Source organism: Kickxella alabastrina, assembly GCF_025024165.1.
Source record: "Kickxella alabastrina strain RSA 675 chromosome Unknown BX661scaffold_21, whole genome shotgun sequence".
Taxonomy (NCBI): Eukaryota; Fungi; Kickxellomycota; class Kickxellomycetes; order Kickxellales; family Kickxellaceae; genus Kickxella; species Kickxella alabastrina.
In genome coordinates, this window is record NW_026251492.1 from 45,529 (window position 1) to 64,375 (window position 18,847).

General features: G+C 51.8%; 6 protein-coding genes across 6 annotated transcripts; 3 read left to right on the plus strand and 3 right to left on the minus strand.

Annotated features, from left to right (window-relative positions):
- Positions 1–568: 568 nt before the first annotated feature.
- On the minus strand, positions 569–4,352 carry BX661DRAFT_200009 (uncharacterized protein; the record flags this gene model as incomplete). Its single annotated transcript, XM_051538368.1, has 4 exons — positions 569–2,779; positions 2,831–3,104; positions 3,205–3,667; positions 3,977–4,352. The coding sequence occupies 4 exons, from the start codon at positions 4,350–4,352 to the stop codon at positions 569–571; spliced, it is 3,324 nt and encodes a 1,107-aa protein (XP_051389733.1).
- Positions 4,353–4,905: 553 nt separating this feature from the next.
- On the plus strand, positions 4,906–6,275 carry BX661DRAFT_186203 (uncharacterized protein). Its single transcript, XM_051536977.1, has one exon. The coding sequence runs from the start codon at positions 5,107–5,109 to the stop codon at positions 5,785–5,787; it is 681 nt and encodes a 226-aa protein (XP_051389734.1). The 5' UTR covers positions 4,906–5,106; the 3' UTR covers positions 5,788–6,275.
- On the minus strand, positions 6,276–10,740 carry BX661DRAFT_186205 (uncharacterized protein). The gene has a single exon (XM_051536978.1). The coding sequence runs from the start codon at positions 10,572–10,574 to the stop codon at positions 6,351–6,353; it is 4,224 nt and encodes a 1,407-aa protein (XP_051389735.1). The 5' UTR covers positions 10,575–10,740; the 3' UTR covers positions 6,276–6,350.
- A 2,029-nt stretch (positions 10,741–12,769) lies between these two features.
- On the plus strand, positions 12,770–16,783 carry BX661DRAFT_200012 (uncharacterized protein; the record flags this gene model as incomplete). The annotated part of the gene is made up of 1 exon (XM_051538369.1): positions 12,770–16,783. One exon carries the CDS (start codon positions 12,770–12,772, stop codon positions 16,781–16,783), a length of 4,014 nt encoding a protein of 1,337 aa, XP_051389736.1.
- Positions 16,784–16,947: 164 nt separating this feature from the next.
- Positions 16,948–17,715, plus strand: BX661DRAFT_194414 (putative Shwachman-Bodian-diamond syndrome protein; the record flags this gene model as incomplete). The annotated part of the gene is made up of 1 exon (XM_051537879.1): positions 16,948–17,715. The coding sequence occupies one exon, from the start codon at positions 16,948–16,950 to the stop codon at positions 17,713–17,715; it is 768 nt and encodes a 255-aa protein (XP_051389737.1).
- Positions 17,716–17,771: 56 nt separating this feature from the next.
- BX661DRAFT_186211 (Isy1-like splicing factor) lies at positions 17,772–18,741 on the minus strand. The gene is made up of 2 exons (XM_051536979.1): positions 18,595–18,741; positions 17,772–18,469 (listed from the first exon to the last, which is right to left on the minus strand). Exons 1-2 carry the CDS (start codon positions 18,595–18,597, stop codon positions 17,804–17,806), a joined length of 669 nt encoding a protein of 222 aa, XP_051389738.1. The 5' UTR covers positions 18,598–18,741; the 3' UTR covers positions 17,772–17,803.
- Between the last annotated feature and the right edge of the window lie 106 nt (positions 18,742–18,847).

Sequence of the window (18,847 nt, forward strand, 5' to 3'; positions counted from 1 at the left end):
ATATTTTCTATATTTTCTATTTTCCGTTCAATATAAAACAGGACCTAGCTCGCAAGGCCAAATTGAATAAAACAAGCAAGTCTGCGAATAAAATAGCACGCATAAAACGCAGGCGTACTGCACAAAAATTTGATACATGATCTAGCCCGAGTCTGTGGCCAAGCGCAATGCCAAGGAGGCACCGCCCTCTGCTGCGGCTACCCATCCCCACAAGCAGCGCACAAATTGGTTTACCCACATACCATGGTGGTTATTGCCGCCAGTTGTTTAACACAGGACGGGTTTCGTCAAATGAGCAAGTGGATCTGTGGATCTATTTTTCTGGGCAAAGTGTGAATGGGTTTTTTTGTCCAGCGCATCAAATTCTAATCGCTCGTTTATCAGGCGTCTTTTTTGTACTCCTATGTTCGTTACTATGAATGGGGGTAGCCACAAAAAAGAAGTGTCGATTGTCCACCAACACCACGTCATCGCCGGGGAACAGCAGAGGAAGAAAGATAAAGGCTAACACAATTATTAATTGAAAAATACAATTTGCATTTAAAACCAAGCGGAAAAAGTAAATACATTAATCAACCATTTCCAGCTCCTCGTTATCCGCAGGCTTCGGTCCACCACTACGGCCAGCAGAAGCGCTGTCCTTGCTGCCCGCAGCAGTGGCAGCAGCATCAGTATCCGCAGGAATATGCGCCATGATGTCAACTGAAGAGCCCAGCGTCTGGTTGGTGGGGACCATCAAAATAAGGTTCTTCGAAGTCACCTCTCTGCGATAATGTGTCAGGGCCTGGGTAAATGAATCGCGATTGCTCACGGTCAGCACAAATTCTGCGGCTGACAACAGGTCCTTCAGCGCCTTGATCAGATCATCGCGGCGTTCGGTCGGCTGATACTGCACAATTTGGCTGGTGTACTGCAGAGCAAACTCGCCATCAAGCACAATGAGACAGAATAATGGGCGCGAGAACGACCAGTCGTTGGGCCGGTCCTCGAACAAAACGACATTGAGCATTGTGCGCAGCAAGTACTTGATAATATCGGAGCGTTTGCGCACGAGCTTGGCCAAGTCTTGGAACTTGCCCGAGTCTGTGCCCTCAATAGCTGCTGTAAGCACGCCGTCGATGACGCTGCACGCGGCAGACGACACGGCTGTCTCGGCGTGGTCGAACGCCTCGACACACAGGCGCATTATCTGCTCGTAAGCGCCCTCGTCCAGACCGACCAGCTCAATGTTGGTCTTGGCCAGCAACACCTCGAGCATGGTCATCGTGGCCTTTCCAAGCTTCGGGTAAGCAATGACATCGGCCACAGGCAGCTGTTTGAGCAGCTCCAGCACAATACGGTATGCGTGCTCCAGAGCAGTGTCGCCGTACAGCGGCATAACTCCAATCGCCACGTACTTGCCCGAAATCAGCCGCATCAGCGTCGTGAAGCACACGGAAACGCCCTTGTATCTGTCCTTGTAGACGTTGTGCACGGGGTAGGAGCCCTTGAGGACCGCGTTGCCGTACTCCCATATGGCGGCGCTGGCCTCGCGGAATATCAGAATGCCGTTGGGGGACGTCACTTCAAAGTTCAGCCGCTGCGTGCGATTGTACACAAACTCGGACATAAACTTGAGCGCGGCGACCTGCACTCGCGAGTCACCGCTGACCTGCAGGCTGCGGTGCGCCAGGCGCATGCGGCCGGCGCTGATCCACTCAAAAAACATTGTGTAGTTGGCCTTGGACGAGATCGCCGACAGGAAGCCCCGCAGGTCGCGCAGGATCCGAACCAGCCCCGGGCGGACAGCGTCCTGCGCGAACTGCGCGTCAGACAAGCCCAGCAGCTCGTCGATGATCTGCGCCCAGGGCCGCATAAACCCGGCAAACTGTGCAGGCGGAGTGTCACCCGTAAACAGAATGCGCGCCAGGCCCGCATAGTACATCGACCGCTGCTTGTACTCGTCGATGCTGCGCAAAAACTGGAACTGGTCGCTGCTGTGGTTGGCGAGCAAGAACTTGATGGTGTCCAGCTTGGCCACCTGGCGCACGCTGACGTAGCCAACTGACATGTCGTGGAACAGCTGCAGAGACCGTTGGATGACCTGCGACTGCGCCTGCCACGTGCGGAAGTTGAACAGAACCTTCTGCAAAATGAGCTCCAGGACGCTGGCGCTGTCGTTGAGGCCGACAAAAGACGAGAGCTTGGCGTACACGGCCGTTGTCTTGTAGTTCTGCTCGCCGATGTAGCTCGTGCGGAAGCACTGGTACAGCTGCAGGAATGCAAGCTCGAGCGCCTCGTTGGGTGGCGCTGCAATGTTGCTCTGGATGCGCTGCTGCACGAGGCGGTCTAGCTCCAGCCCAGTGGCAAACATCTCGGCGTCGTGGCGGTCGTCCTCGGGGAGAGACTTGTACGGCTGCCGGGCATTGATGCACTGCGCAACCGCGTACACCGGCCACGCCAACTGGCTCTCGATCACCACCACGGCCTCCTCGCTGGCTTGACCCGAGTTCAGCAATGCCTGGTACTTGCCAGCCATCTCGCGGAAGATATCGAGCACGACGGGCGCGCAGGTGTCGTACTGCGAGCGTGCGATGTTGGCCACCAATGCCATGCTGTCCACCATAGCGTCAATGTTCTCCAGCGGGCTGTCTGCCATTGACTCGGCTGTCACCACACGCATCGTCACCAGGATCATCGAGCGCAGGTACTCGCGCACGATCTCGGGTAATGTGCTGGAAATCAGATCGCCAGCAATCTCGGCATTGCTGTTGTCGCGCGAGTCGTGGGTGCTCGCCACCTTGGACCAAAAGTCAGCAGCGGCGCAATACTATTTGGAGACCACTCGTACAGGGTCAGCCCGGTCATCGAGAATGAGCGACGCTGGACAGCACTCACGATAGACAGGCGAGTCCTCGATCTCGACCAGCGTGTGGATGCAGCGGAACCGCGCCAAAAGCCGGTACATGTGGTGGTAGTTTTCGACGTCCTCGAGGCCAAGCCCATTGCTCAGGATCTCGACTATGCCCGCAGACATGCGCTTGACAAAGGTCGAGCGTACAGACTCCATGTAGAACGACCGGCGGATCGACGCAATCATCACAAGCACATCGATGAACTGGCTGCTGACCGGTGACGAGCAGTGCTTGTACCCATCAAATACGGGTCCAAGAAGTTGTCCACCTGAATAAGATCCTTCCATGTCGACGGAATCTGAATGGCCACGGCGTCGTCCGAGGATCGTCGGGGGCCAGCCCAATAAAGTCAAACGCCAAGCAGTCCCGCTGCACCAAGAGCGCCTGTGACAAAATCATGGACTTTGTGCCCGCGTTGTCTGGGCTCGATAGGCCACCGATCGCACTGCGCATTGCCTGCAGCGAGTGCTCGAACATGCTCTTGAGCTGCTTGTCGCGGAATGTGACTACGACGCGGCGCTGCTTGGAGATGTACTTTGGCGGCAGCTCGCGGTTGAATTCCTCGACAAAGGCGCGCATCATTTGCAGCGCCAGAATCTGGTGCTTGTCTGAGGCTTTGGCCATCTCAAGCACTGTGTCAATGACCTCTGGCGAGTCGGGCAGGTCGAACCACGTGAACATCACAACCAGCGCCAGTGTGCGCGTGGTGTCGTCGATGAGAAAACCGGGCATCTCGATAAACTTTTCCTGGATGACGCCAAAAAGGCTGTTGCCTACACACAAGCAAAAAAGAAAAATCAGTGACACTGTTTTCCTAAAGGCAGACCTGACCGATACAATGCATCGCGTGCCGCAGATCGTCCACACTCTCCTCTCTTTCTCTCTCTCGCGTGTCGGTGGGCCAATAGAGGAAAAGTTGTTAGCAGCCGGGATGCCCGAACAAGGTGAGAACGAGAGGGGCGCGGCCGTATGACCAGCCCCCTATTATGCGGCCACGCATCATATGACAAGCCAAGACAAAGCAAAGCAAAGCAAAACGAAATGAGATGAAATGGATGGATAGAAATAAAATGGAAACTTACGCAAGTCAATCTTCTGCTCGTTGGCCATGACGCCCAAGTGGTTGAGGATCAGGACACGCAGCCTGCGCACGATATAAGACAGAGAAAAGACATTTGACGACTGGCGCAAGAACATGGTCATCCAATTGGCAGCGTCAGCCGGGCCCTTGATGGCCGGAAAGACCGCCATGACCTGGTTCTGGCCAGATCCAAACCCAAGGCCCCCAGATACCTCTGCCAATGACTCGGAGAACGTTGGAAAATAGTAGCGAAGTCGCCGCTCAGCCTCTTCGCGCTGCTCGGGACTCGGTGAGCTGAGTGCCTGCTCGCACCATGTGTCTAGTTGCTCGAGCGTCGGCTGCTGCTCGTTTGCTGCCAAAACTGAAGACAGATTCATTTGGTAAATAGTGAAAAATGTGTAAACTGAAATTTGTGAGGGCTGCTAAATGAAAATAATGTAAAAAGGTGCTTCTTGTTCAAATGCAAAGCGGAGTCTGAGAATATTATTTTGAAAATAAAAGTGCGAAAGAGAGATTTATACAAGGGCATTGAGAACCGAATGTTTGTTTTGACTCCTTTTTTATTCGACAAGCTCAAGCGTTGAAGCCAAAAACGCCTAAAAGCAAGGGCAAGGGGAGGCGGGTTGGTGGTGATGATAGCCCGTGCGTGATGCGCAGCATGGATTCTTGCTTCAACAAGCTACAACAAAAACAAAAACACCATTGGACCCCATCGTGCTCTGCTGATTTTATGGCTTGCTTGATCAAGGAAGGCAGAGAGGGGAAGGAAGGGGTTTGGGGCAAATGACTGACCGCACGAAGTGTGGGGTGGAAATAAAAAAGTCAATTGAAGCAAGCACACCGTAAAAAAATCCAAAAAAATCCAAAAAAATCCAAAAAAGCTGTGATTTCAAGCATCAACCCAATTCCCTGTGTTCATAAATGTTATATCCCACCACTACCACTACCACCGTCGCCACCGAGCCTGCTCCTTTTATATCTTTTGTTTCAAAAATTCAATTCAACGCTGTTTCAAATAAAATTCCCGACTCTTTTTTATTTTTCATGTTTCTTTATTTTTCCTTTTCTGTCATAATATTTTTTAATTTTTAGACAAAAACATAACAAAACGAAACGAAACGAAACAGAGAAATGCAGTCGCCGGCATCTTCACCTCGTCACACAAATGGCAGCAATGGGCACAGCACTTCAACTATCAGCGAGCAGGACCTTTTGCGACGGACCTCGCGGGTTCTCCGGCAGCTATACCTCCGGGAGCAGCGCTGGATAGAAACACGGACGCCCTCCCAACTATCCGACCTGACGCAGCAGGGTCAGCTGCCGCTCAATGAGCAGCTACACTACGGGGAAATAGCATTTGTGCTTTTGCGCCTCAAACCATGCGCCATAATAGATTTTGCGACGGAAGACAAGCAGCTGTTGAACGACTACGTGCAAAGGGTTATTCAGCCCACAGTAGGCGAGCTCAATGCCTTGGGCTTGCTGGCCAAAAAGATGACCAAGGGACACCAGCAGCGGAGGGCGGAATCTAATTCGGCGTGGTATCCAAGAGAGTTCCGGCTGGCGTGTGCACGGATTGAGGGTCAGTTGGCCAGTCCCGAGGTGCCCAGCTGGACAGGTGCATATGCTTTGTATGACGAAATGTGGGATGAGTCAAGGGATTGGGCAAGGGCCAATTTGTTGGACGCGAAGAAGGGCAGCATTAGTGAGGACGAGTTGGCACGGGGGCTGGACTACCCCGGTTCCATTCCCAAAACTAACGAGGACATGCAGCTGATTGTACCCGTATCGTACTTGGGCCGCATAAAGTAAGTCAAACCGCGTCCCAAATAGGAAAGCAAGAGATAAACGAGACCGTGGGAACGACAGTGTAAATGCAAGCAAACAAGAAGACGGGTGTAGAAATAGATGCAGATAGGCTCGAGCTTACCCAATGTGGAAGGAGGGAGTTTTGATAAACAACCCGAACTCGGCTTATTAACGATTCCAAACTAAACTTTAAAACTTTATATTTTTATTATCGCCTATTTTTCGTAGAAGCGAGAGCGGGGAGTGGCTGTCAGATCGGTGGGAGTGTCTGACCTCGTTCATCGTTTTGCAGCACGAGCTGCCGCAGATGGCTCTGCACCGCATCCGCTACGAGGCAATCCGGATGTTTGACATTGAGATGCAGGTCGCCATGGACACGTCTTTGATCGAGGAGTTTCCAATACATAGCGAGAATTGAGGGGTGCATCACTGAATGCCGCGCTGGTGAGAGGTTTTGCTCTTGCTGATACAAGTACAAATACAAAATACAAAATACGCAGTCCGTTCGGGCATAATCGAGTTAATACGAGACGTAAGAGATTAAAGTTAAAATTGAGAATTATCATCTAAAGCTTGACCTTGAGCCGGCGCAGGGGCCGGTTGCGACGCAGCCACTTGCGCACAGGCCCATTGACCACAGCCAGCTGCCAAAGGCTAGTTACCGCCATGTTGCCCAAGCAATACACCCAAAGCTTGTACCGACTAGCGAGAGGAATGACATTATGGCCCAACGCATTGTTATAGTCTTCAATCTGCCACGTCGGCGTTGTATATCCGATGGACTCGAGAACGCTGGATGTGCCGCAGTTCAGCCGGAACGCGCAGCCCACGCGGTTGGGGTCGGCCAGAAGCATGTACGACACAAACGCCATGAGGAAACCCCAGACAGTTAGCAGTGCGTAGTTCCTGTACCAAGCGGCACGATGCAAATACCCGTAATTGACGATGAACCCGTTGTTGATAAACTGGAACGTGGACACAAAGGACAGGATGGACGACTCATAGTTGTCACCCAGCAACCACCACTTAGTCAGATCAATCTCGGCCGTTGCATGCTCGTTGCACCGGAACCAAGGCTGAGAAAACAGCCACACGTAGGACAAGGCGGAGAAAATCCAGTTAATCAACACGGTACCACCAACAGCCGCCAGCATCTGCGGACCAAGGATGCGCGCGGTCGGGCGGTAGGCAGCCAGCCGTTTTGCCGGGCCTGACATGGAGACGGTCAGGGCCAGGGCCGTAGAAATGGCACCATCAATCAGCATCCACAGGTTCTCTGTCAGACTGATCGAGAAGTAAAAGCTCGCCATCTTGATCATGCCCGACATGACCTGGCCATAGCAGATGAGGGCGGCAAAGTTGGCAAACGAAGTCGCCAGTCCAGCACGGCTCTCGCGCAAGAGCTCAACACAGGACATGATGGACCGCTGGCTGGTCGAAAAGGGGGAGACAATCGAGGCCTCGGCGTCGGACAGAGCCAGGCCGACGTGCGCAGCCCTCAAAGCACCGCAGTCGTTGCCGCCGTCGCCGCACATGGCCGTAATGGCCCGGCGCATGTGCAGTTGCACGCAATCAACCTTGTCCACAGGCCGCATGCGCGCAAACACGCGGATGTTCAGCAGCAGCGCGTCAATGTTTCTGGTTGCAGACAAGTGCTGAAAGGCGGAACCGCCAACGGCCAATTCCGCGCTTGGAAAACCATCGCTGCCAATGGCGCACAATGCCGCAGGCAAGTCGTCTATTGGCTGCTGCGTATCCACATCGGTCCAGTGCACGGGTCCTGCCGGCGACGCGCTCTCACCCAGAATCACACGGCTGTTAGGCGGGATCATCCCGGACTGTCGCGCAATGTAGATGCCTGTCAGAGCCGTGTCGCCTGTGATCATGATTGTGCGTGTCGATCCACCCTTCAGATCGCTGATTGCCTGCTCGCTGTCTGGCTTGAGCATGTTTTTGAACACCAGCAGGCCAATAAAGTCACATCCCGACTCAATGTCCTCCTGCGACATATTGCGGAGCTCGTCCATAGTGCCGCCAAATATTCTGTGCGCAATAGACAAGACATAACACCCTTCACGCGCCAGCTGGCTGCACGCAAGATCGTAGTCCGCAGGAACAGTTGCGACGCTGCTGATCTGCTTAATGCGCTCGAACGAGCCCTTGACGAAAATATGGATCTGGCCGGTGCCCTCATCTTGCGCAACGACAGACATGGAGGCGCGCGTATGCACAAACTCGAATCGGCGCACAACGTGCAGGGTGCTCAGCAGCGAGTTGGCGGGCGGCACAATCTTGTCCAAATACTTGGGCTGTTGGTCCAATGACCATCCCGACGCCTTAAACTGCTCGATGTCGACCGGATTGCCAATGAGCTGACCATTGAGGTCGGTTACTGCATGACAGCTCGCAACACCCATCTGGAATAGCACGTCTACCGAGGGCAAGTCGCCATTGAAGCTGTCAAACGTGGCAGCCCGCGCAGTGCGGACGCCGTAAAAGTTGAGGAACTCGCGTGTCATTGTGCCGGTCTTGTCGAATGCAATGATCTGGACCTTGCCTGCAACCATGATGCGCTGAGGGTCGATGCAATAAATGTGCTTCCGACGCAGGCGCGCGGCAGCCACCGACTGGCCAATAACCATGGCGGCGGGCAGAAGTGGGGAAAGCAGCTGGGCAATAGCAAAAACTCCAAAAAAGGCAATGGCTACGCTGTTGCCCTGGTACAAATACGTGGCCATGGCCATGACAAAGATGGCATAGACAATCAGGATGGCAACGACAATGCGCATCTGCTCGTTGAAGATAAATGACATTGGGCTCGGGAATAGAATCTGTCGCACAAGTTGGCCCTTGTCGGATGCCGTGCCTGTGCGCCAGACCAATGCCAGAACGCGCTCGCCTTGCACTTGCGCGGTGGTGGTCCCAGCAAATACTGTTGACGCCTTGCCACTGACCGAGTCGTAGTGGCCATCACCCGCCTGCAGAGCAAACTTGCGCACGGGTAGGGGCTCTCCCGTCAGCGACGACTCGTCCATGACGGCAGATCCAGACAAAAGAATGCAGTCGCAAGACATGTGCGCGCCGGCAGCCATCTTGATGACATCACCAGGCACCAGATCGGTTGTCGACATACGTACCCAGCTGCCGTTACGCAGCACGGCGACGTCCTCCGCCTGCTCGGCCATACGCTTGAGCCGGCGCTCAGACTGCATGCGCAGGCCCACCTTGATGCCCGCCGACAGCAGGATGACGCCCGTATTGACCAGCCCGACTTGGTAGTAGGCATAAAAGTAAAACGCCCACAGGAAAATAAACTGGTAGATGTAGAAGAACGATACGAATTCGCGCGCAAATGACGCGAAAAGTCCTGGCACGCACACCTCAATAAAGTTTGGCCCGACTAGCTCCAGACGGAACGCTGCCTCATCGACACTTAATCCATTGATTTGCGCGAGCAGCTCGCAATGGCTGGTGCCCAGGTCAAACTCGAAAGGCACAAACTGCTGAAGCTCTAAATCATAGACGTAGCGCGTGCACTGGTACGTAAAAAACTGCCGGCCCTGCGTGGTGCTCTGCACGCGGCAAGTTGTGTACTCGCGGTCGCGGCTCAGGGCCACTACCAGAGCCTTTGTTGCGCGGTTTATTTTCCGCTGCACCCACGACGCATGGTCTGAGAGCATCTTGATCTCACTTACCGCGCGCTCGGTGCACACAAACTGGCCTTGCACAGGCAGGGTCTGCACTCGGAAGTAGTTTCGCAATTGCGGCTTCAGCACGTATAGCGCAATGAGGATCATGAAGCAAATTCCCCAGAGGACCAAAAACGACTGCAGTTCAAGAAAGCTGCTCTCCAGGGCCAGGCTGTAGGCCACGCCCCTGCGTGCGCCAGGTAGTGCGCCATAGTAGTCGGCGGTCCACACTCCGAGGAAGCAGATCCACAGCACAGTGACTGCGGCAATTCCCCACAGACACGCTGTGCCGTAGATGCTACTACAATACCCATACAGCTGGATCTCGCTGTCGGCCGTGCTCGCAAACGACGACATCTGTCCTGCCACGATGCTGACATTCTCGGCAATTGTCGCAGGTTTTTTGAGAAATGGCGCCAGCTTCTTCTCGCCGTTCATGATGCTAGAACTCAGCTTGTATTTCGTTGAGCGCACCAGCCGTTCGGCCCACACTTTGTACATTGCCCACACGGCGATCATCAGTGCCAGCGCACCGTTGACTGCAAATGTGGCCAGCCAGTAGCTCTCATTGAACTTGTAGCTTGGTGCGGGTGCCGGGGGACACTCCGCCCACACTGCCTCAACAACACCGCCAACCCACCCGCTGCCCCAAACAGCAACCGACGAGCTCTGATTGGATATTCCCACAGCGTTGCCGCACGCCTCGCGAATGTCGACTTTGGAGTTCCAAGGATGGAACTCTTGAATTGTCACCTTGGGAGATCCCAAACACGGAATCAAGCCAGTAGCCTGCCCAGGGAGATCCTTGCCCGAGCGCAAGCAATGACAGGGGTTGTTTGCTTGGATTTCGGCCGTACATTCGTCATGACAATTACCGTCAGCACAGAACTTCTGGCTCAGCGGACACTCTGGCCGAAGTGGCTGCGGACAGCTGCCAAGGCTCTGCACGCACAGCTGGCTGCATGCCATGCCGGATATCCCGCGCAGCCTGCACTCGTTTCCATCGGCGTCGTAGCGGTTCACTTGGTGCCAAAGCTGTGTTCCCAGCACCGCGCGCGCAAAGAGGCCCAGTACGACTGGTACGGACCACTTTAGCTGCATTTTACTCAAAAAAATCAAAAAATATTAGGTTGTAAAAATATATCAAGATGGAAGGCTGTTGGGAAGAAGAGAAATGGATAAAAAGTTAAAAGAATAAAAAACAACAATAATGCGTTGAAGAAAGGGCAGAAATGTTGGGCAGTAGAGTGGCTGCAAGGCGGCCGTTGACAATAAGCAGTGTGTTATTTATCTTTGGCAGCTTGCCTGTTCGCGATAATGCGCCTTCGCCTATTTTTATTAGCGTGGCCGATGGAGCGGCAAGTAATTTGATGTTTGATTTTATCGGGCCATCATTGCTTTTGCCTCCGGTATTGTTCTGATTATAATAGAAGATAAGAAATGTGGATAATTGGGCTTCTGTTATAAATGTCAATCAAATGCCAAACTGCAATTCAAAACCCCATTTCTGCCATGTGATGGCGAGCATTTAATTCCTAAATCCGGTCTAAAATTTATGAACCAGAAGAGCGTTTTGTATTTTGACTCTTGCGTCATAGCGTTGAAAACGATTTGCATGCATACATGTGACAAAACCTACAGGAATGCTTAAATTAATTGCAATTTGCAATTTGAGAGTACTGCTTGCATCGGGCCTCCGACATCCGAGCACATAGGCATGCAACATAATTTTATTTGCTTCAACTTTGGCCGTCCCTATATTTAAAATTTTTGCAGATGAATTGAGAAACCACTGCACATATTTACGAGTTTTAAATTATTACAATGTGCAATGCTAATTTGCAATTAATTATTAACTATTAACTATTAATCGGCGATTTGCCAACCAACCACCCTAAGCAAGCCTAAGCAAACGCTCAAACAAAAATAGAAAAATGACCATCTTTGCGCAATACATAGCAAAGCCAGCACATGATAAAATAATTGTTTTTCTGCAAAAAAGATGGTGCTGGCACACGTGTATAGCAGACTCACACCATGCTTTTTGTATAAAGGAGTATCGAAAAATACAATCGAAAGAAACATAAAAATGCAAGGTAGCAAGCACGCTTGCAAAATATACAAGACACAGTATCCAACAAAGGCTCGAGTTAACGCTTCTTTCATTTCCCACTAATCCATAATTTTATTTATTTATTTTGTCCGCATATAAATACTAGCTTTACTTTTCATATACCATTATTAGCTATGAATCTACTAGATTGCTTTAAACAGGCTGTAACGGCAATAAAGAAAAATAAGACAGAGATAAAGCTAAATGAATTCTTGGATGGGCTAAATATGGTAGCACAGAAGGCTGCCAAATCAAGAAGAAATGCTGAGCAGAATAAAAAATCGGTAATGGTGGAGACATTAAAAGCACAGAAAGCTCGAGCAGATAAAGCACTCGCAGAGCTTGCTAAGGATTTGGTTATTAATCTAATTCTAAAATATGACAATGGGGATGTTCCCCATCCAATCGCTGAACGTAATGAGTATATTTTTCACAAGAAAACTACATTTAAAATATTAGAAAAATATTTCAACAGCAAAGGTTGTAAGATTGAAAGCTACATCATATATAGTGATTATGAACATAAAACAGTTTTATTAGAATGCGAGGCTGGAATGAAGGGATTCATCATAAATAATAAGGACATACATAAATTCATCAAAGGAAAAGAGGAAAAAAAAAAAAAAAGAAATTTGGAAAATTAGTAAGAAAAAAATAATAGTTAATACCAAAGATCCAATTATGTACATGTCCGCCAAGGCCTCTAAACTCTTCATAGTTGACTATGCCCCCAAGGCCTCCGGAGCAGAAATATTTTACCCTTCCTCCGTCTCTAGTCGCTAAGCCTCTGTTTACATTACTGGTTTATCATTTGAGCAGGCTCTTTGATTTTACCATTTTAGCTATTCTAGTTATTTTCTGATTCATTCGAGTATTTTTATACCAACTCATCAGTTAATTTTTGCATTTTTTAAACACTTGTCCAAATTTTTTATTGGATAGAGCTGTTTTTTTAAAATAAAAAAGGAATGATAACATTTACCCCCTCTAATTCTAATGAATCGCTTAAATAGCAAAATTATATTGTCTTGAGTCAACCCATACACCAAGAACCACAATTTAAAGTGGCAATCAGGTCGAATACTGCACATTTTGTCTGAAAAACGTCAATTTTATTTTTCAAAGCCTCTATATACCAACAATTATACTGTCTCTTTCTGTTACTTTACTTATTTATTATTTAATGATTAGTAATTTAGCGCCCGTACGTATTTACCCCTTGGCCAGTGTTCGCAGCAATATTTACAAAGCCAGCCGCACTAGAGCTGCTTCAATTTCGACCGCAGAGATTGCGCTGCTGGGAACGCTAAGAGTGGCCCAAAATTCACAGATTTTTTCATATCCACCATACGAAGTTTCTCCAGGATGCGTGGTGTTTGTCGACCGCTGCAATGCAAGCAGTACACAGGAGGAATTCATTCGGTGCCGGCTGTTAAATCCACAAGCGCCATGGTTCGACACACAAGTGTGCGTGCTTATCACTCACTGGCGCTACATTCATCACCCGGCGGCTCTCCACAGCCCAAGGGCCGGTGCGCTGGCGTACATTGAGGTGCTCTCAGCGCCAATCATTTTGCCGCGTTCGGATTATATGCTTCCTGAATATCATTACCCGCTTTCTTGGTGGCTCGACCAGCAAGTACATCCAGAGCTGGACTATGAAAAGCAATTTGTAGCAGTAATAAGGTGTGTGGCTCCTACGAGCGGCAACAAGGCCGCTAAGATACTTGCAAGCGGGGCAAGCGCAGCTGCTGGAAAGGACCGCCGGCGACAGGGTTTAATTTCAATTTCTGGGCGTGTGAGCGCGGTGAGCGCCTTGTCGGCCATTGGTGACGGCAGCGACGCCTTTGGGTTTATAATTGACCTGTCTGTTGATGCCCTGCCGCCGACCAGCATGAGTGACGCCGCGGGCACAGTTTCCATACCGGTTCTTCTCAGCGCACAGCGCTTTCCTGGCATATTTGCAGCATTGTTCATTGGGGACTTGGTGTTTGCCAGCGACCTGCAGCCCTCAACGCTGAGAACTGGCGAAACCGACGGGGTGCCCATTTTTACTGCATCGCCGACATCGCTGGTCTTTAGAATCAACGATTTTGACGCGTTAGAGGATAGCCAAATGTATATTTCCCGACAGTCACAATCTGCATTCACGCAAAGCTCGCAAGAGTCACTGCTATCGCAGATTGCACTTGGCCAGGCTGCACCAATGACCGCGGCAACCACGCCCAAGAGCCAACCCGGTGCTGTGGTACACTTGGACGACAGGCATCTCCTGGCGCACCAGGACAAGCTTGAGAGCTACGAGGGCGAAATCACGAAGATGCTGGATCTGACTTTGGGCATCTACGTCATCGACGGCTGCCACATACTTGTGCTTGCATACTGGCCTCAATTCTCACCGCTGGTAGTTCTTCGGCCAGGCACGCGCGTGCTGTTGGATAACATGCATGTGGTTCTACTTAAAAACAGCAGCAGCTACCGCTGGAGCTGGCTCAAGCACATTTGGCCCGACAGATCAGGGCCCCAGGCCCTGCCAACCGACCAGCAGCAGGCTCTGGTGTTTGGTGCGTGTGCCCGGTCCTCCGTCCACATCACAGACTTTGCGCCCGGCAGTGATCCCGGGTTGGCGCAAATATTCCTCGACAGTGACCTGGCCTTTGCCCTGGCCAAGCGCGCGGGCGGATTGGCGCGGTTTCTTGAAACCGCAGAGGCGTTCTGGAAGCTGAGCAAGAAGTTTCCCAGCGGACCGCTGTCAACCAAAGGAAGCGGTTCCGATGCTGCAAAGCAGATTCTGAGCATGGCCCTGGTTTGGACCGGCGCGACAAGCAGCGCTCGGCGCAATCCCAACACTGAGTTCCTCGCCCATAGCAAGCACTGCCAATCCAGCCGCACGGGCGCCGCAATGAGAGTAGTCACGCTGGGCAACGTTCTCCGCCGACTCGGGCTATTCCGGGATATACAGATGCAAAGCAGGCAACCGGCGAGAGGTGAGGCAAGGCTGTCCCCGGAGGTGCAGGTGCAGGCATCCAGCATTTACCCGGCAGATCTGCTGCTCCAGTCAACGCCCCTGGTTGGGCGCATTGTGCTGGGCGACCGAGGCGAGGTTTTTCTGTGGGACAGCACCGGGTACATGCGCGTTCATCCCAGCTGCATTTCGGGGTCAAGACCATTGCGAGGAGCTGCAGAGCCGCATTCGCCGCTGTTTTCTGGCCAACACCTCATTGGTCATTTGTACTCGTGGAACAACTGGCGCTTTTCTATCGAGACGATTGATGTTGCTGCTATCAACAAGACCAGCGGCGCGGGCATGCAGCAGTTGCCGGATTTCGGGCTTGTCTATGCGGCCATTTCAAGCCCAACAATCATGTACGCCGATCCGAACTTTGGCGGAGCGACCAATTTGCAGCTGCCAATGCAGTCTGTCAGCGAGAGAATCGGTGGCAACGGCGAGCCTGAGAAAACGATCTGCTTTGTGATGTATGTTCACTGGCAGGGCGCAGTGGCACCGGTGCTGGACTCGCCATCAATCGGATCCACAGGGCAGTCTGCTGATAGCCACTCCCCGTGGCCATCGCGGGCTTGCGTCAAGGGCATGGCGCTGAGTATTCGACATGATCATTTCCATCAGCAGCTGAGGAACGCGCCGGACGGGCGGCCGGAAATCGACCTTGCCTTGACGCGCAACGGTGATCCAGGCCAGCACCAGATGGAGCACTGCACCGTGCACTTTTCGCCCAGAAAACTGCCAGTGCAATTCTCTCCCGGGAGCGCATACGTGGTGTGCCTCCATGACCGCTCTTCTATGCGTTACATGCACGGTGGCCAGGCAGGCAGCAGCATGGTTGTAGTTCGAATGGGCCTACTCGACCACATACATCCGGTGCAGCTCTTCTCAAACGGCCAGCGCATTGGTGCCAGCCAGCCGTATATTGCCAAGGCGCTTGCAATCCCCACCGTTCACATTGAGCATGACAGCGCTAGTGGCAGCAGTATTGTCGAGCGATTGCAGGCGCCGCGCGTTTTTTCGGTGCGAGAGGTCAACGAAGCAACAGTTGCTGGCCGAGATTCGGAGTACGCAGCGCCGGGAAGCCTGATATCTGTTTGTGGAATTGTACTCCAGCGAGAGGTCAAACGAGTAGTTTTGTTTTCTAGGCACAAATCCAGCGCCGACAGTAGCAGCAATGTCGGCAGCAACAGTGACGACAATGCCAACAGCGGGGATCCTGTGGCCGGGCTTTTTGAAAACTGCATCACTTTGCGCGACAAGGACGACATTGTATGTACCATCTCTCTGTATATAAAGCTATCGAGTTACACGCACCCCGTCGGACTGCTTCCTGGTGCCGGCGTTATATTTCAAAACGTCACTGTTGGCGCCGCCAAAACCACGGGGCATCGATACTTGTCTTCGACATTTGCGACGAGCATTGTGCCTGTCTCTGCACAGTCGACGCCATCAGCGAATCCAGTCGACATACAGTCCAATGAGCTTGAAGACGGCACACACGCGGTCAGATTGTGCATAGGGCAGCTTACAGGCTGGTCGAGTGGCGACCAGGCACAGCGGCGGTTTGTGCTAAGCTGCAGAGTCACAAATGTCGAGAGCCTGAGCGTTTTTATGGAGTGCACAGCGTGTGGGCAGACGGTCTGCGGCCTAAGCTGCTCGTGCTTCAGCAAGCAGCATCGTATGATTGACAGGCAGTCACCAGACACGGCCTATTTGAGCGACAGCACCACGGCACAGCCCCGAATCGAGTTGGCGTGCCGGGTGTCTGACGGAAGCGGGATAGCGCGGGTGGTCACCAGCAGCGCGCTGAACACGATCAGTATGATTGGGTTGACATCGGGGGACGTGGAGGAGCTGTACCAGACAGCCGCGCAATCGTGGAACGGCCAACTCCTCTGGAATGCGCCGGCACATTCCGCATGGCATTATCAAGATAGCAATGCGCATGGTGGTGACGATAGCAGTGATCCCATTGGTCGGATGCTTGGCCAGGCGGGTGCTGCGGCCATTTGCGTTGAGGGGTTTGTCGCCGGACAGCGCGGACGAAAGCGCCCGGAAGGGCGCCAGATGGTGCGCATTAACGGACACGACATGGTGTTCAAAAAACACGCTGTGCCCAGGATCAGCGCACTCCGTGTAACGCGCTTGGATGTCGCCGAGCAAAGCTGGTTTCTTCTTGATGGCATTTAAACGCCAGCTGAAGAAAAGAAGAAAAATTTAGCAATTGAAAATCAAGAGGGTTATTTTTTCTTCCTTAAATTTTTTCTTTTTCTTTTCATTTTTTTTGCCTTTACTCTTCTTACATTTGAACGTGTTAAATTTACCTTTAATTCATTTCTCTCTTTTTTCATATAATGGCTGGTGGCAAAATTTTCCAACCCTCTGCGAAAATTCGCCTGACCAATGTGTCCGTGGTACGGCTGCGCAGGGACGGCAAGCGGTTCGAGGTCGCGTGCTACAAGAACAAGGTTTCCGAATGGCGCACAAATGTCGAGACAGACCTTGACGAGGTGCTGCAAATCGACCAAGTGTTCACAAACGTGTCCAAGGGCTCGTTGGCCAGCAAAGAGGATCTGAAACTATGCTTCAACACAGAAAACCTCCACGATATAATCAAAGAGATCCTGATGAAGGGCGAGCAGCAGATTTCGGAAAAGGAGAGACAGCTCAGCCTGGACAACATGCTGCGAGACATTGCTACAGTGGTTGCCGAAAAGTGCGTGAACCCGAGCACGCAGCAGCCCTACACGGTGACGATGATTGAGAAGGTCATGGTGGACATTCATTACTCGATTAACCCGAACCGCAGTGCGAAGCAGCAGGCGCTTGATGTTATCAGGCAGATCCAGGAGCAGAATGTGGTGCCGATTGCGAGGGCGCAGATGCGCGTTCGCATTGTCATGCCCGCCAAGGACGCCAAGAGACTGAAGGACCAGATCTTGGAGCTGATTGCTAAGCTCGAGGACGAAGAGAAGGGTGAGGTGTACGAGCTCATTTGCCTTATTGATCCGGGACAGTACCGCGCCATCACCGAGCTGATTGGCAGCGAGGTGAAGGGTGCCGGCGAGGTTGTCATTCTGAACCTGAGCGACGTCAACGAAGAGGACAACACATTTATGTAGAATAAAATAGCACACGGAGCGAGTAAAGTTTAAATAAATAGAAGAAACATGGGATTGAAATTGAGTAAGATACAAATACTGCATTGAATTAGTATGCATCTGTTTCTGCCGCGGGCTCGTCGCCGCTATCAGAGTCGCTGTCGCTGTTGCCATCCTCTTCGAGCGTGGCGTCGTGGGCGCTGCGGAGCTTCTGAATCCGACGCTCGGTCACCTGGCGCTCGTACTCAAGCAGCTCGCCGTCGTCGTCCTCGTCAGCATATCCATAGTAAACGGCGTCCGCGCGCCTGAGCATCTCCGCCCTGGTATTGTTCTTGGGCTTCAACCCTCCCTTCTGCCTCGCAACCAGCTCCTGCACGTCAGGCAAGTCCTTGGCCCGGCCAAAGTACTTGTAGCCGCGGTTCCCAGGCACCTCCTTGCCCTGGTGGTCGAGCATCTTTGGGCCGATCTTCTTATAATCGGGGCCGCCGAGCTCAAGAATCCGCGCATCCCAGTGGTTTTTGACGCGCAGGAGCTTGTTTATTTCGTCGTTGAGGTCGCGAATTTGCGTCTCGGGCAGAGAGAGGTCGTGGATTTTGGATACCAGGCGGGAGACTTCACGGATTACGTCTCGCCGCCATTTTTCGGCCTCGTCGAGGCTGTCTACTTGAGAGGCCAGGTGCGGCCGCCGCCCCTTGGGCTTGTGCTGACCGCTTTCTATGGATTGTGCCTCGCGGAAGCGATATAGCATGGACTGCGCCTTTTCTTGGTTTCGTGCCTATATCGGCATTTGTGGAGACAGGGTGGAACGGGTGGTTTAGCGCTAAAAAAATCGTGGGTGTTTTATTGTTTTGTTTTGCTGGTTAATATTGTTGTTGCTTTTGTGCGTATTTGTGCTCATACCATGACCCGTGTTGTGCTTGTTTTGTGTTTTTCTCGGGTGCTAAAGAGTATATAGAAATGTATTTATAGATTTACAGTGTCTAAACGGCTGCTCCAGCAAATTTTTGCAAAGTGGTTTTTGAAGCAGAATAATTTATAGGCCATATTTTTCCTTGTGGGTAGTTAAAACGTGCCTTTTTTCTTGCAGACTAAACTAAAGGAAAAAAATTAATGCGGGCCTGTGACGTTACATTCTTCGATTGGCAGAAAGATA

What these genes read in the sequence shown, in the direction of transcription:
- BX661DRAFT_186203 (XM_051536977.1), top strand. Translation starts at nt 5,107, where the DNA reads ATGCAGTCGCCGGCATCTTCACCTCGTCACACAAATGGCAGCAATGGG.
- BX661DRAFT_186205 (XM_051536978.1), bottom strand. Translation starts at nt 10,574, where the DNA reads ATGCAGCTAAAGTGGTCCGTACCAGTCGTACTGGGCCTCTTTGCGCGC.